Source organism: Molossus molossus, unplaced genomic scaffold (genome assembly GCF_014108415.1).
Source record: "Molossus molossus isolate mMolMol1 unplaced genomic scaffold, mMolMol1.p scaffold_m16_p_3, whole genome shotgun sequence".
Taxonomy (NCBI): domain Eukaryota; kingdom Metazoa; phylum Chordata; class Mammalia; order Chiroptera; family Molossidae; genus Molossus; species Molossus molossus.
The window spans coordinates 3,885,135-3,902,653 of record NW_023425366.1 but is presented as its reverse complement, the minus strand read 5'-3'; the positions used below and the strand labels follow the sequence as shown (position 1 = coordinate 3,902,653).

The window sequence follows — 17,519 nt, the reverse complement described above, 5'->3', positions numbered from 1 at the left end:
CACTTACTAAAAAAATATAGTTGTTAAAGATGTTTCAGATCAAATAGTAAGTCTATGAAAAATGTTGGGATAGGTTCAATCACTGAAGCACATTTATGTTTAAAGACAGCCAGAGCAATTTGCCTCATAATTTAAATGAGTTTTTAAAAAAGAGCCACAGAATTAACAGACAATGTGGATTTTTCCATAGGTTTTTCTTTAAGAGCAGTTTTAGTTTTATAGAAAATTTACGCAGAAAATACAGAGTTCCCATATACTCCCAGTACACATATATTTTCCCCTATTACTATCGTGCATTCCTGTGGTACATTTGTTACAAATGATGAACCAATATTGATACATTATTTAAAAATAAAGTCCATAGTTTATATTTGTGTGCATTTCTATGGATTTTGACAAATGCAGCTCATATACCCACCATTACAGTATCATACAGAATAGTTTCACTGTCCTAAAAATCCTGTGCTCTGCCTGCTCATCCCTCCCTCCCTCTCTTCTCCCCTCGAGCCTCTGGCAACCATTGACCTTTTTACTGTCTCTATAGCTTTGCCTTTTCCAGAATGTCATATACTTAGAAGATACAGTGTAGAGCCTTTTCAGGACGGCATGTGTACACTCTTTGCTTCCAGTTTCTTTCCTTTTCAACTCACCCAAGCATGCCAATAAAACAGTGCTTGTCATGATCATCAATGATACCAATGATCCTTATTCAGGTCATTGTATTTGACCTCTGAGCAGCATCTGGCACAGTGGTCACTGCCTTCCCAGGACTTCCCCTCCACCAAACCAGCTGTTCCCTCATTTTTCTTGGAGTTTCTCCTTAGCTACCCAGCTTTAAATTCCAACTGTATGTTCATAACCTCTATGCGTATCTCCTTCATGAACTGGCTCCTCTGCCACACCCAGCCTCCTCTGCCACACCCAGCCTCCTCTGCCAGGCCACAGCTCTACTTGAATGTCCCACTGTCACCTCACACATAACATTCCAGACTGACTTCTTCGCCACACCCTTCCCCCACTCCACAACCTATCTCTGTGAATTGTTTTCCCATCCTTTTAGTCTCTGGTCCAAAATATCAGTCATAATATTTTAGATCCATGTTCTCTTGTATTCCACATCCAGTCTGTTCACAAGTCTGGATTAGCTCTGCCATCATGAAATCGCTAGATCTTCTGTCCTTCAAATCCTACCACCAAATCACCATCTCTTGTCTATGCTGTCCACAGGTTTTAAATGTAGAGAGATATGTGTATTTTTCGAAAGTAGAATAATGGATTTTTTTTCAAGGATTATGATGGTGACCTAGCCTGGGCTAAAGGAAAAGAAGAGTAAAGACTTTTAAAAAGTGATAAAAGCGAGGAAGGGAATGGTGACTCTCCAATCCTTTAGGTTAGTTTTGTTCAAATCAGCGTGTGGCTTGTGGTCGCAGAGATTATTTCAAACATCCATGATGCAGCATAGCAAGGGGGGGGGGGTTAAGCAGGTTTGAATTTTAATGTTGGTTATGTGATTTCTGAATACATTTCTTCTCTGTAATTCTTTTTTTTTTTAATCTGTAAAACGAGGATAACACATATTGACCCCACAGATGATGATTAGAAAGAGCACAGGAAAGTGCCTGGTGAATATTCCATAAATGTTAGCTCTTCGATGAAAACCCAACATTTATTAAGATCCTACTGTGTGCTGCCTCTGGGATTCTGTGGGTTTTCATCCTTGGCTGACTTTGGAGAGAAGTGAGTTGTATTTGGAAAGGTGATCAAGGAGAACCTCCATGTCTCTCTCTCCCCTCCCTCCCTCCCTCTTCCAGGTAGGAATTCTTCTAGGTTAATAAGCACATTTTAATTTAAAAGGATACACGGGGTGATCCGTTCCCTGCTCGGTGAAAAGCTGCTGGACTCTCCTGGAAGGGGAGAAGGCCCTGTGAGCCGGAAACTAGATGAGGGCACGGAGCGCCGAAAGGAAGGAGAGGGGGGGCCACGGAGCAAGCAGCGGTTCTAATTTGCACTAGAGTTTCGGAGGGGACCTTCGTGTCCCCCGACAATCTCTGAGGAAGATAACTGCGACTTTGGCATTACGATGTGTGCCAGAGCCAGCTTCCTCCCTTTCACCCCGTGTCCCCAGCTCGGGGTGAGGAGCTTCGCTGTCCATGCCACCCGCGGTAAGACAGGGAGACAGAATGAGGTGTGAGCGCAGGACTCCACCCCTCCACCCGGTCTTAACTCGCAAGAAAACCTTGCTGGGCTTTTCCCATTCACGGGTTGTATTAAGAGCAAACCGCCCCACCCCCCACAAGGGTTAAGTGACTTAGGATGTCCTTTAAAATCAGTTCTGTCGCTGTCAGATGGGGGATGCCAGTGGCTCAGGTCCCCCCTTCCACATCTCAGTGCGCGGAGCTGGGGCTGAGGCTGCCCCCGCGGATTCCGGGTGCCCGGCCGATCGGGTCGCCCCGCGCTGACCCCGCACGCCCGCAGCCACCCCGCCACCTGTGTGTCCCGGGAAGCCGCCCCGCAGACAGGCTCCGGCGCTGTGCCCCCGTCCCTCGGCTCCTGAGGGTTCCCTTTCCTTTCCGGTGAGCCTTGAAACTGGACTGCCCCGCAGGGAGCAGGTGGACAGGCAATGCACGCAGCTTAAAGAGTGTGCATTTCCACTCACGAATCCCCCGAGCGTCACAATCGGGAACGGAAGGGGAAACTTAGGAAGCGCAACTCGAGCATTCAAATCAGGGGATCGCCCACCAGGATCCCGTACCCCTCCTTTAGGAGGCTTACGGTCCGGAGCCCTTCCCCGTACACTGCGCCTGCGCAGCCCAACCTGCGGCCCCGCCTCCGCGCTCGACGTCAAACGTGCGCCGGGGGGAGGGAGCGGGGGCGGGGGAAGCGGGCTGCGGGCTGCGCATGCGCTCTCATTGCATCAGCCAGTCGGTGGTGCTGGCGGCAGGAGCTGCGGACGAGCCTGGGCTCGGTGCGGAATTTCTCGTGCCCCCGCTTGTCGCGTCGCGCCCCGAGACTGAAAGGTAGGACTGGAGCAAATGTTCCCCTGGCTCCCTGAGTCGGAGCTGGTCCTGCCTTCCCGCCCCCAAGTGCCTGGAGGAACGCTGTAGACAGACCCCGCCCCCTTCCCGGCCGGGACTCCCCGTCCCTCCCCGTGGGGACCCCGCGGTCCGCGTGCCTGGCGCGGAGCCCCGGGCAGCGCCATGAAGCTCCTGAGGAAGGACATCGAGAAGGACAACGCGGGCCAGGTGACCCTGGTCCCCGAAGACCCCGAGGACATGTGGCACACGTACAACCTCGTGCAGGTGGGCGACAGCCTGCGCGCCTCCACCATCCGCAAGGTGCAGACCGAGTCCTCCACGGGCAGCGTGGGCAGCAGCCGCGTGCGCACCACGCTCACCCTCTGCGTGGAGGCCATCGACTTCGACTCGCAGGCCTGCGAGCTGCGGGTGAAGGGGACCAACATCCAGGAGAACGAGTACGTCAAGATGGGCGCTTACCACACCATCGAGCTGGAGCCCAACCGCCAGTTCACCCTGGCCAAGAAGCAGTGGGACAGCGTGGTGCTGGAGCGCATCGAGCAGGCCTGCGACCCGGCCTGGAGCGCCGACGTGGCGGCCGTGGTCATGCAGGAGGGCCTGGCCCACGTCTGCCTGGTCACGCCCAGCATGACCCTCACCCGGGCCAAGGTGGAGGTGAACATCCCCAGGAAACGCAAGGGGAACTGCTCCCAGCACGACCGGGCCCTGGAGCGGTTCTACGAGCAGGTGGTGCAGGCTATCCAGCGCCACATACACTTCGATGTGGTCAAGTGCGTCCTGGTGGCCAGCCCGGGGTTTGTGCGGGAGCAGTTTTGCGACTACATGTTTCAGCAAGCGGTGAAGACGGACAACAAGGTGCTCCTGGAAAACCGGTCCAAGTTCCTGCAGGTAAAACTGTCCCCCCCCACACACACACCGGTGACCAAGAATGGGCAGAGGGGTCTGTAGAAAGTCTTCGTTTGACCGGGATTGGAAATGGGGTCATGAAACCAGAGCTGTTCAACAGAAGCAAGTTTATACAGTAAACTTGGCTTTAGTTCTTAAGGTATAAAGTTCTTAAGCGTATAAAGCCCGTTAGTGCGTTTGGCTTTAGGTTATTGCAGGCTGATTAATGGGTGCTCTCAGAGATTCTTGTGTAATGTTTGTCATCGATTCTAGGTGCATGCCTCCTCTGGACACAAATACTCCTTGAAGGAGGCCCTCTGTGACCCGACCGTGGCCAGCCGCCTTTCGGACACCAAAGCTGCGGGGGAAGTGAAAGCCTTGGATGACTTCTATAAAATGCTGCAACATGAACCTGACCGGGCTTTCTACGGCCTGAAGCAGGTGGAGAAGGCCAACGAGGCCATGGCCATCGACACCCTGCTCATCAGCGACGAGCTCTTCAGGCATCAGGACGTAGCCATGCGGAGCCGGTATGTGCGGCTGGTGGACAGTGTGAAAGAGAATGCAGGCACTGTGAGGATCTTCTCCAGCCTCCACGTCTCCGGGGAGCAGCTCAGCCAGTTGACCGGAGTAGCTGCCATTCTCCGATTCCCTGTCCCCGAACTCTCCGACCAAGAGGACGACTCCAGCTCTGAAGAAGATTAACGACTGGAACTTGTCATTGAGACAGCCGCGTGCCTCCTTGACTGTCCACATGTTCTCAGCATCCTGGAGACAGGCAGCCACGAGAGCAGCCTTCTTGTAGGGACCAGCCACGCTAGGGTGTTGTGGCGGGCAGGACTCCTATTTAAAACTAAACCTAAACAATAAAAGGAAATAATCTCCACGTACTACCATTTTTTGTTAATTAGAATAATTTTATCTAGGAATTATGAGTTATTTGCAGTACTTAGAAACATTTTGTGTATTTAATAAGAATCTCTGTTCTTTGGGATGGATCATAAAACCCCATAGTTCATGCTTTGAAATAGTTTTCCTTAGGAAAAGCTTTTACTATTTCATTATCCTCAGTTTACGTTATTTATTTGATTTCTGCATAGTGTTCTTGCACTGTTTAATGATCCCTTTCTCTCCACTTGTCCTACACTGCCCTTTTTTCCTGGTTAATCCTCACCTGAGGATATTTTTTCCTTTTTAAGTTAGAGTGGGAGGGAGGGAGAGAGAGAGAAACAGCCATGTAGAGACACACATGTATTGGTTGCCTCCTGCACGATCCCAACCAGGGCCAGGGATCGAACCTGCAATCCAGGTACTTGCCCTTGACCGGGAGTCGAACCCTCAGCCCTTCACCTGCCAGCTGGTGCTCTAACTGCTGAGCAGATGGGCCAGGGCCTACGCTGCTCTTTATTTACATTTCTAAACTTATTTATTGTTTTAAATGATAGCCACCTAGTAGACTTTTTTTGAAGGCAAGTTTAAAATGTTTTTTTTTCTTAAGAAACTTGTTAAACCAATCATGTTAAAAGTAAGCTCTTGGGTTCTTTCTCTAGAATTTGTCATATTTGCATCAGAGGACCTCTTACCTAGTTCTTGCTAGATCACAGAGCTTGGATCTAGGAATTCATTTTCAAGCTCTTCTGTTTGAGGTGTCCTTGTTTATACAGTGAGACTGGGTGTGTGATTTGCTGTCAGATGGCTCATTAGAGGCCAAGCTGGACGGAGGCCCTGCCCGGACTCATTTCTTTGCACGGCAACACCACGGGTTTGTTTGTGGCCATGGTTATACCTCGTGCTATTTCTGTGTGTTTTCACATTCTTACTGGGCTGTCCCTATATCCTGTTTAAGTTTTTTTGATGTGCATTTCTAAACTTAAGGGAGGGACCCTTGGAATGGAATTGAAGCTTGACCTTTCATAACCCTCAACGTAGCAATAATCAGGAAAAGCCTTGTGAAGGGAGAGTGATAATCTGTTTGTAACAGAGGTGCCTACTTCAAGTAGGGATGGATGGACACTAAACTTTTGATCGTCCTTTCTGAGTCTGGGTCTCTGCTGGAATGAGTTCCAGGTTTGGGGATTATTTTTTATAAACTTCCCAAGTAATCAGAACTCTTTATCTGTAATTAGGAATATATATCCCTATATGCTTTAAAATCACATTTTTGCATAACTATATCCTAATCTAAAAATAAGTGAGATTGTCATTGCATTATAATTCCATCAATATTTGACTTTAAAATATATTAAAAGTATGTTATTAAATAATTTGTTAGGAGTATATAAAATGATTGATAATGAATCGTGGTCTCAGAATTTGGAGATTTGGTGCATTGTCTATTACTCTAATAATCTGTTCATTACTGGTCACTCTTAGTTCTGTTATTTACAGTTATCAGGGGGAAGAAAGCCTACTGATAATCTAACCAATCCATTTTAGGCCATAGGTTCTCAAATTTAGCTACTTGGGAGTTTTGGAAACTCAGCACCCAGACTGGACCGCAGACCATGTAACCTTTCTCCCCTAGAAATGCTGTGTTTTTAAAGCTCTCCAGGTGATTCCAGTAACCATCAAGGCTGGGAACCATGAATTCAGGCCTTGCTATCCAAGTGTGGTCCATGGGCCAGCAGCATCTCCCGAGAGAGTTCCAGAAATTAGAATCCGGTCTCTACCCTACATCCACCTCCTGAGTTGCAATATGTTTTAAGTACATCTCCAGTTGATTGCTGTGCATAATTATCTATAAAACTTCTTTAAATAGAAGCATGCTTTTATGTCTCTATAGTATTTAAACTATCTTTAAGAATTTCTGCGTAGGCAGAAATGTCAAACAGTGACTGGAGCATATAAAATAAAAATTCTAATATTTACTTTTTACTGTTCTCTAGCGAGCAAAATAAACCCCAATTATTTGGAAATTACGCTCAGTAATCTAATTCCAACTGCTGTTCCTGAATAAGGAAAGACCATGTTGTAACAAACATCTGAAAATAATGCAGCGTACTGGAAATTTCCATTTACCATCAGACACTTGTAAACAGATTTGGTCCCCACCCCCCCGAGGCACAATAAATGAGAAGTTTGCAAATTTGTTTCTTCTTCCTCTAGATATGATACATATCAAATTTACCTGTTGCTATTCCTGGTCGGCCATTTATATGTTAAACGTTTTGCTGACTTTATGCCTGGATTCTTGATTCTGGATTTCACTTTCATTCCTCCTTCATATACAGATTGGACCCCTTCCCTCCCAGATGCCCCTAGAGTAGCTTTGTGAAGCTGTTTTTCCTTCTTCTTTCTGTCACTGCCCGAAGTTTCCTTTGCTGAGCCTTTGGCCAGCTCCGTCAACCTCAGACGATCTCTAACAGAAGTGAGTCACCACCTCTGCAGTTCTGGCACTGAAGTTCTCTGTTGCTGTCAAAAGGACACAGATCAGTGGTGTATATAAAATGTTCTGAAGTAGAAGCTGTTACTTGGGAAAGGAATATTATGCTTTTTAAAACATTGTTTTCCAAGCGAATAAGAGTGGATATTTAGCACTGGCCGGTTTGGCTCCGCAGTTAGAGCGTCGGCCCGTGGACCAGAGAGTCCTGGGTTCGGTTCCCGCTAAGGGCACGTACCTTGGTTGCAGTGTGTCCCCAGCCCCAGTTGGGGTCATGTGCACAGGTGGCAGCCACTTGATGTGTCTCTCTCACATCGATGTTTCTCTTTCCCCCTCTCTCTCGATCTATCTGAGGATGAATGCAAAAATGTCCTCCGGTAAGGATAAAAAAAAAAAGAGTGGATATTTGTGTTCAGGGTCAGAATATGTTGAATTGCATATTGAAGAGGGATTTCTAAGGTGATTCTGAGGGTGTGAGGAGAGGAAACCTATTGCCTGTGATTGGGGTTTAGAGATGGGGTGTCCCTGTTTGTATTACAGTCATTAAGGGTCATGCATTTAATTTTATCCATTCATTTTTTTAGTGCTTTGAACCAAGCACTGAGCTGGGTTTCAGAAAGACAAACGTGTACACACTCCCGTGTAAAAGTGTACATGGAGTGTGTAAGAGGGCACGGTGTTGTAAGGAGTAACTTGAGAGGAGCTTTGGCCGGGACAGTACATGTATCGAAGACCACGAGAAGCAACCTGGAGCGGCCATGACTAAGCGGAGGAGGGCAGGGCAGGTGTGCCAAGCACACGGGACCCTCGTGCCACGACGAAGTGTGCTTGGACCACGGTGAGAGACCACGGGGAGCTGAAGCAGAGAACGGCATGATCATGTCGGGCAGCATCAGGGGCGGGGGCCAGTAAGGCTGGCTCCGAGGGTGCCAGAGACGTCCCGGGGGAGGTGGTGGCCTGAGCGAGGCGGTGGCTAGAGCCCTCCCAGAAGGAAAGCGTGGGAGGTGGCGGGGTCAGGACCGCACGGCCTGGGCTGCAGGCTGTGTTAGTTACGGAAGTGGAGTCCATAAGTCTCAGATTTTTGTTTTAAGGCTGGGGGAGATGATGGCACAGGTCAGCTTCCGAGACAGGAAATCCAGCAAGAGACAGGCTTGTGAGGGCAGCTGCATTCAGTGTTGCATCTTCCAAGTGTTCTTCCACCAGATGCCTGTCTCCTCCCGCCTCATCCCCGCCAGGTTTGGCTCAGATGTCTTCTCAGTGCCCTCTTCCCAAACCAGCCTTTCTAAAAAATGTCACTTCTCCAAGATTCCTTTCCCACTGTCTTATTTTCCTCTGTAATGCTCGGTTATTTTGCTTATCACCTCTCTCTGATATAAGCTCCATGGGGGTGGAGATTACGGTCTGGTAGGTTCATGGCTCCATCTCCAACACGGAGCCTCGACCCTGCACCAAGAGGTCGCCGGTTCAATTCCCAGTCAGGGCACGTGCCCAGGTTGTGGGCCCGATCCCCAGAGGCGGCCAATGGATGTTCTCTCATTGATGTTTCCATCTCTCTCTCCCTCTCCCTTCCTCTCTCTCTCAAATCAATAAAGGGTGGGGTTGGGGGAAAGTAAAATAAATAAATAAATAAAGGACTTGAAATGCAAATAGAGTATTTTGTGTGTCAAGCACGCCTTACTCGGGAAACACTCAGAAGTCAACATGCAGCTAAGTGGGAGGTTGGAGCCTGAGATCTGAGGGGCCTTGGAATTTAGCAGGGAGCACCCTCAGGAGCCACCTAACAGTCGCGAGCAGCTGGTGACTCAGCTAGCACTAACAGACACAGGGCCATGTTCAAAAGAAGACAATCAGGTTAGAGAGACCATGACAGAGCACCGGTAAAAGGTGTTTGTTAAGCTGAAGTGGGTGATAAAATCTCAGGAATTCTTCCTTTTAAGGGAGCATTTGGTAGCGTGTCTTCTTTCCTCAGCCATATTCTAGAGTGTTCTGTATAGATTTCCAAGTAGAATTACTTAAGATAACCCATTTATTTTGCAGCATTGAATTTCTCCATATTAAGAAACATATCAGCATGTTCTGTTGTGGAAACGCTGAGAAAGAAACTGGGATATTGTGAATTTGTATATTTCAATTGAGAAACCAGCCCTGGCCGGTTTGGCTCAGTGGTTAGAGCGTCAGCCTGCGGTCCACAGAGACCCGGGTTCGGTTCCCGCTAAGGGTATGTACCTTGGCTGCAGTTTGACCCCGGCCCTGGTTGGGTCGTGTGGGTGGCGGCCACTCGATGTGTCCCTTTCACATCGATGTTTCTCTCTCTTCCTCCCGCTCTATCTGAGTGAAAAATGGAAAAATGTCCTCGGGTGAGGATTTAAAAAAAAAAAAAAAAAATTACAGAGAAACCAATGTGTTTCCTCAAGTAAAATCCAGTTTTGTGTAGTACTTTAGTTGCATACAAATTTGAGGCTGTCGTTTTTGCTTTTGGCAGTGAATGTTTTCACCCTCTCATTCTATAACTGGCATTGATGTGGGAAGGTCGTATATTTCCGGCTGCCCGTCGCTGAGGATCGTGACATTTAGGAGGCACGGTGAGGACCAGGATGAGCAGTCTCAGGCCCTGTCCTCCCTGCTCTGACAGTGCCCACAGTCAGTGCCCTTCTGTGGAACACCAGCCTGCGCAAGGAGACACCTGCTCTCTGCGATGCCAGGCATTGGGAGGGCTCGGACCTCGTTTCCATGCAGGGGACCACAGGTGCTCCCACAAGACCCAGGGCTGAGGCAGCATCTGCCACTCAGCACATACAAGAGAGGAAAGTGTGTGGCCACAGGGCCCGCCACGCACGGCGCCGGCACCAGGGCCCCGACTCTAGGAATGGACAGTGGATTATTAAGCAAGGTGGCTACGTGCTTACTAAGGCCTATAGTGAGTGCTTTAAAAATGAATTGTTTAATTCTTTGAAGAGCCCTGTCTGTACTTTTTCAGATGGGAAAACTGAAGTTAAAAGAGGATAGATAGCCCTGGCCCGTGTGGCGCAGTGGTTAGAGCACCGGCCCGCAGAACAAAGGGCCACAGGTTCGATTCCAGTCAAGGGCATGTACTTGGGTTGCAGGTTCGATCTCCTGCCCCAGTCGGGGTGCTTGTGGGAGGCAACCAGTCAATGTGTCTCTCTCCCTCTCTCACATCCATGTTTCTCTCTCTCTAGTCCCCTTCCACCCTCTAAAAAGCAATGGAAAAAAAATATCCTCGGGTGAGGATTAGAGGGGAAAAAAAGGAGGTTAAATGATTTGTCGAAGATCCATAGGTGGTGGGTGGCTGGCCAGCCAAACAAGCAGCTTCCTACCGACAGGAGAAGGCCAGGCCGGCCTCGGCTTCCGGTCAGCTGCCTGGACAGGAAAACCGCCCGAGAGCCAAGGTTCGTGTACTGGGCCAGCGTTCAGGGCCTTGCTCTGTGTGCTTTTATTTCCCCGCCACCACTAGTGTTAGCCTCACGAAGATCCGAACTCATCCGATGCCCTCAGATCTTTCTGGAATAGATTGGGAATCAGAGTGCGCAGACACTGTTGCAGATCTGTGTATTCAGCCAAGGCCTCGAGCCCCACTGGCATCTGGGTTTCTCCTTCACACCTCGTTTTCAGCCAGCTTGTCTGCTAGGTTAATTCATGCCTCATTTTGTGAAGTACCTCCAGGTGGCAGGGACTGTGCTACCCTTGGGTATGCGATGATGAATTAAGAAAAATTTTCCTGCCTTTAATCAGCAAATGAGGTATCACAGAGAGGTGGCCACAAGTGACTGAGCTGACGGGTGACAGGGAGAAATGACGCCATCCGAGGGAAAGTCAGGGCTCAGAGCACATCCTGGGCCTGAGGACCCTTGTGGGAGCAACTGGTGTTCATCTGGAGGAGAAGCCTGGATTACACTCCGTGTGCTCTGCTGGAGAGGTCAAGGAGTTGTCATGTCTTTCGAAATGACGTTCCTCCCAAATTAGTCAGACGGTGTCACTTCAGTCTTTAGCTGTCATACCCCGGAGGACAGTTCCGGATAGCCAGTCTTACTACTCCACGGGACTCTCAGGAAGAAAACTCACGTCACTGCTGAAGTAGGAATTCTTGTTAAGGGGAAAATTCCGTTGCAAAAGTTCCTCGGAGGCGGGAGGTCCTCTGAGTTCAAGTCTGAGCTGCAGAAGTTTTATGTCTGGAACTTTTCGTCGAGTCGAGTGTAAACATCGACCAGGGCTTTGTGTTTGACACCAGCGTGAAAGATTGCGGTGTGCGTGGAAAATCTTTTCATTCTGTGATTCAGCTCGTCGGTCCTGTGACCGTAATTTACAGTGTTTCTTCCTCTCCAAGCGCTTTGTTGACAAGGGGAGAACTTGCCTGGTTTTGGGGGGAGGAGGAGGAGAGGGAGTTAGAGAACACACCGCCCCAGGGGGCTCCCATCCTGGAGGGTCACGAAAGGACGGTGCCCTCGGGAACCCTGCAGGTCGTCTGACCTTCCATTCATGGTGGAGAAGGAACTGAAGCCCAGGGGGGCTGGTCACTTGCTCAAAGCCATACAGATGGGGCTTTTCCGCAGGTCCACACTCCTGCCCAGCCCACCGGGTTCCAAGGTCTCACCCACTTCCTTATCACCGTCTGGGGAGGGGGTTGGGCTAGGGAAAAAGAAGCAAGTTGGGAATCGAAGGCCTTAAATCCTCCTTGTCCATCCAGTGATGCTTCCTCCAGTGATGCTTCCATGGTCCCTGGAATCCCTGAGCTCTCTAGATGTTCAGTAAAGCAACACCTGCCTAGACCTGGGTCTCAGGGCATCCGCTTTGCAGGCGGCTGCTCCTTGGAGGGGTACTTACTTCTGCTCCAGAAAGACTCTGCCTCCTGCCCCTCATCCTTCCAACCACCATTGGCTGAGTACCTGCGGGGAGCCAGGCACTATGCCAGCCTCTGGCGAGGCGAGGAGACTGCAGACCTCCCTTCCAGGGCCACCCAGCCTTGGCAGCGGGTGGCGGGGGAGGGTCAGGGGCTGCTGCCCAGCCTGGCTGCAGGGCTGGGGTGCCGCTGGGCTAACAGTGACGGGGGTTCCAGTTCCCACTGCTTCCAGACGGGGTGGCAAAGGGAACGGAGAGCTTTCCTCTCTCAGAGCCTCTCGCTCACTTGTGATGTTGTTGTCGTTCTGCGTCGTGGTCCCTGGAATCCCCGAACTCTCTCGATGCTCAGTATTTACAGGGAAGAGTCAACAACCCTGAGAAGAGGGTTGCGTCACCTCCTTTCCTCCGAATTAAGTGAAAAACTCAGACATGGGAACCAGGGGCCATGACTGAAACGACTGGAAGATTCTGGAACCTTTGTATTTTTCACGTTTTCGTGATCGTCGGGTTCTCTCTCGTGACAAATAGCAACACAGTTACCCCAGAAAGGAGAGCTTGGCTGCCGTTTCAGGACAGCGAGGAAGGGGACAGTGAGGGGCTGGGACATTGTGTCCTGCTCCGTGGGCGCCCTTGGAAAAGCGGGTGCCCAGGACAGAGCGGGGTGGCGGCCACCTCTGGGAGAGGAAGCAGCCCACCGGGCCCCTGCCCAGTGGAAGGAAGTGGGGGCAGCGGGCTGGGGCCGGGGAGCCAGACCTGCCGGAAGCCCTGCTGGGGTCTTTCTTTCTAGCCATCCTTTGAGCCTGGTGTAAGGGGACACGCCCTCAAGACCAGGGAAGGCTGCCGAAGGAGTGTGTCAGTAAATGGCCGGCACTGGGCTGCTGGAAGGAAGGGTCTTTCCTGCAGAAGGGAGGAAAGAATGTTTTTCCCAGGAGAACTGAGCCCTGGGACAGGCTCTGACTGTGTCTCTCCCGTATCCTCAGCGTGAGTGACGGACGGACGGACAGACGGACAGAAGGGAGGGAGGGAGGGAGGGAGGAAGGAAGGAAGGAAGGAAGGAAGGAAGGAAGGAAGGAAGGAAGGAAGGAAGGAAGGAAGGGGAATGACAGGTGGAATGTGGGGAGGGGGACAAGCTGAGACAAAATTATTGTCATCACTGAGCTGTACGTGTTTTTCCGAAGCGAGCCTGTCAGCACCACAGTCAGTTCCTCACTCGGCCTACCCCTGCCTAGACCTGGGTGTGCGCCTGTCTCCTGCCTTGCTGGGCACCACGTTTCACCCTTGTCTGTCTCCAGGCTTCCCTGCTCCGCAGCAGACGGTGGTGGGAGGGGGGTGCGCGGACAGGAAGTTCGGGGCACAGGCCTCTTCAGAGCACTCTGTGGTGGGTGTGAAGCCCCGGGTTTGCGTGCGAGGCTGGGTCCGCACGTGTCCTTCAGATGCATCAGCAGCGGTGGCTGTCGGGTTCAGGAGTGTGCTGTCAGCAGATCTCATGTTGGGGACCCCAAACGGCAATGTGGCTGTCACATGCCGCTCGCTGCCGTTCCCGGAGATCGTGTCGTTTAAGCATCTGCACGGACGTGGCGTGTGTGGATAACCCATTAGGAATCGCGGAGGAGTGGCCAGGCCGGTGCGGACCCGGGCTGGCCCGTCTGGGCAGCTCAGGCGGTGCCCGGGCCGGCGTGAGGGCAGGGACGTCATGGCAGCTTCTGGAGCCTGCTTCCTTCATCGGGAGGAGGAGGGAAGGCACGCAGCCTTGATTCAGTCCCTGGCCCGTCTCTGCTCCTGCTTGATGCAGTAGCCACCGTCTCTTGTTATTTTTAAAAGTCATATATTTCCTGCAAAATAAATCACCAGTGACTCTCAGGTTTTAAAAGGAATCTGTTTTGCACCGGATTCCAGAAACTGCCAAATGCTGGTTGGCTGACGGCTAAGGGAGCAGCCTGCTAGGAAGGCGCGCATTCCACAGTCAGGGTCATTTATCGGGCCGCCTGGCCAAGGGCTGCCCTATTTTTGAAGTGGTGGGGGGCCTTTAAACGTGGGCGTTGGGGGAGAGGGGGGTTGCTTAAAACACTGGCGGTAGATGCACAGACACTGAGGCTCACGCATGTTTGTGACTCACTGGCCACATTCCAGCGACACGCCAAGTGGCAGAGCCCTGCCAGCCTCCGCCCTGGTGTGTCCTTCCCCTAAAAACCTAGCCCGCGGTCCCGGAGAACCAGGCACTGAGCCAACACAGGTCTTTATTTTTCTCTGGAATGTTCTTTTAGTTTAGTCAGTGCTTCTCCACCCAGACACCACATTAATGTCACCAGGGAGCTCACTGGAGTCAGGAGCCGGTCCTGATTCCAGTTAGGCAGCATGCTGGGGGAGGGGCCGGCGCCTGCGCCTTCCGACAGGCTTGCCTGCCGCTGGTGAGACCGGCTGCCTCCCCCAGGGGACCAGCGGCTGTCGTGAGTTCTGTGCACAATACCAGCCAGCTGTCTGGCGAAGAAAAAGAGATGAGGCCTAGAAAGACACTGTGAAACTTTAGAGGAACTGATTTCTACTACTGAAAGGCAACTTTAAAAGTTGATGAGGGGAATGTACTTTTTTTTTTTTTCTTGAAACTGAATTTACTGGGGAGACATTGGTTCACAAAACCACACAGGTTTGACGCGTACAACTCAACACGACATCATCTGCCCACCGCATCGTGTGCCCGTCACCCCAAGTGAAGTCTCTTTCACCCCATTTTCCTCCTCTGTGTCCACCTCCGCCCTCCACCCCCCTCTTCCTACCCCTCTGGCCATCACCACACTGTTGTCTGTGTCTGTTTTTTGTTTTAATTTTTTTTTCTTTATTGGTTTTAGCGAGAGGAAGGGAGAGGGAGAGAGAGAGAGAAACATGGACGAGAGAGAACATTGACTGGCGCCTCCTGCACGCCCCCCACCGGGGATCGGGCCCACACCCTGGGCGTGTGTCCTGACAGGGAATTGAGCTGGTGACCTCTTGGTGCCTGGGTCAATGCTCAACCACTGAGCCACACCGGCCGGGCTGTTGTATGTATGTTTTATGCATGTTTTTTTGCTTAATCCTGTCACCTTCTTTCATCCAGTTCCCAACACCCTTCCATCTGACAGCTGTCAGTCTGTCCTGTGCATCCACGCTTCTGGTTCTGTTTTGTCTGTCAGTTTATTTTGTTCATTAGATTCCACATAGAAGTGAGATCATGTGATACTTGTCATTCTTTGACTGACTTCTTTCACTTAGCATAATGTTCTCCAGGTTCATTCATACCGTCACAAAAAGTGAGACTTCCTATTTTGTAATGGCTGAGTTATATGCGATTGTGTCCATGTACCACAGCTTTTTCATCCGCTCATCGACTGATGGGCACTTGGGCTGTTCCCAGATCTTAGCGATTGTAAATAACCCTGCAATGAACATGGGGCTGCATATATCCTTTCTGATTGGTGTTTCCGGCTTCTTAGGGTATATTCCCAGAAGTAGGATCCCTGGGTCAGATGGCAGTTCCATTTTTAATTTTTTGAGGAAATTCCATAGTGTTTTCCATAGTGGCTGCACCAGTCTGCATTCCCACCAGCAGTGTGCTAGAGTCCCCTTTTCTCCACACCCTCGCCAGCACTTGTTGTTTGAGGATTTGTTGATGGCAGCCATTCTGACAGGTGGGAGGTGATACCTCATTGTTGTTTTAATTTGCATCTCTCTGATGATCAATGACGTTGAGCATTTTTTCATGTCTCCTGGCCATTTGTATGTCCTGTTTGGAGAGGTGTCTCTTTAGGTCCTCTGCCCATTTTTTAACTGGGTTCTTTGTCTTCTTGGTGTTGAGTAGTATAAGTTCTTTATATGTTTTAGAAATTAACCCCTTATCAGATGTTTCATTGGCAAATATGTTCTTCCATACAATGGGCTCCCTTTTCATTCTGTTGATGGTTTCTTTTGCTGTGCAGAAGCTTTTTAGTTTGATGTGGTCCCATTTGTTTATTTTTTTCTTTGTTTCCCTTGCCTGAGGAGATCTATCAGCAAAAATATTGTTACAAGTAATGTCTCAAATTATACTGTCTGTTTTCTTCTAGTATTCGTATGATTTCATGACTTACATTTAAGTTTTCAATTCAGTTTGAGTTTATTCTTGTGTATGGTATAAGTTGGTGGTCTAGTTTCTTTTCTTTTTCTTTCTCTTTCTTTTTTTTTTGCATGTAGCTGTCCAATTTTCTCAACACCATTTATTGAAGAGACTGGCTTTACCCCATTGTGTGTTCTTGCCTCCTTTGTCAAATATCAATTGACCATAAAGGTGTTTATTTCTGGGCTCTCTCTTTTGTTCCATTGATCTAGATGCCTGTTCTCTTGCCAATACCATGCTGTTTTGATTATTATGGACTTGTAGTATAGTTTGATATCTGGTAGTGTGATCCTTCCAACTTTGTTTTTCTTTCTCTAGATTACTGATGGTATCCAGGGTCTTTTTGGTTCCATGTATACTTTTGGAGTATTTGTTCTAGATCTGTGAGATGTGCCAATGGTATTTTAGTAGGAATTGGGTTGAATCTATAGATTGCTTTGTGGGGAATGTACTTCTTTAGCTTTAATTTCTCAGTGTGGGATTTGTTTGTACCTCAGGTATCTTCGACTTGCTGTAATAAATTCACAATTGTGCCTAATATTGACCAATTTGCGAATGTTTATCGATGCCTTTTGCATGTACATATGTCGCTAGATACAGCAGGATGAGGGTACAAAATGGTAGAGAAACTGGTTCCCACTTCTCAAAGGATGGAGCTTTAACGTCTTGGATGCAAGGACTATGCAAGACAGCAAAACCATATATGATGCAGTGAGTAAAAGCTGAAGCTGTTGACAATGGGAAGGCATCGCAGTAGGCTAGAGTCACTCGTGACGATGGCACTTGGGCTCGGGCCACCTTCTGAACGTCTTTACTCACCCAGGAGCAGCAGTGGCCTGAACTAGAAAAACCTTCGCTCTCCCACAGTGAGTGCTGTGGCTTTCGGGTGGATCATGTGACCTTAATGATCCTCAAATGTAGATTTTTGAGCTTCAATCTATAAAATGGGAGAAATGATCAAAATTTCTCAGAGAGGTGCCAGGAATAAATGATAAGATTTTAGCTAAATACCTGGAAATTGCCAGGAGTTCTATTTAACTTAGTTTTATCCCTTTCTCCTAATGCATCTTTTTTTTTTTCTTTAATCCTCACCTGAGGATATTTTCCCATTCATCTTTAGATAGAGTAGGGGAGGAAGAGAGAGAGAAACATCATTTTGAGAAAGACACATTGACTGGTCGCCTCCCGCACCACCCCGACCCGTGCCAGGGACCCAACTGCAACTGAGGTACATGCCCTT

General features: G+C 49.5%; 2 protein-coding genes across 2 annotated transcripts in view; both read left to right on the top strand.

Annotated features, from left to right (window-relative positions):
• Nucleotides 1–17,519, top strand: part of ITGA1 (integrin subunit alpha 1) — a 150,776-nt gene that overhangs the window by 10,213 nt on the left and 123,044 nt on the right. The window lies entirely within an intron of this gene.
• Nucleotides 2,940–5,091, top strand: PELO (pelota mRNA surveillance and ribosome rescue factor). The gene is made up of 2 exons (XM_036280384.1): nucleotides 2,940–3,923; nucleotides 4,194–5,091. The coding sequence occupies exons 1-2, from the start codon at nucleotides 3,198–3,200 to the stop codon at nucleotides 4,623–4,625; spliced, it is 1,158 nt and encodes a 385-aa protein (XP_036136277.1). The 5' UTR covers nucleotides 2,940–3,197; the 3' UTR covers nucleotides 4,626–5,091.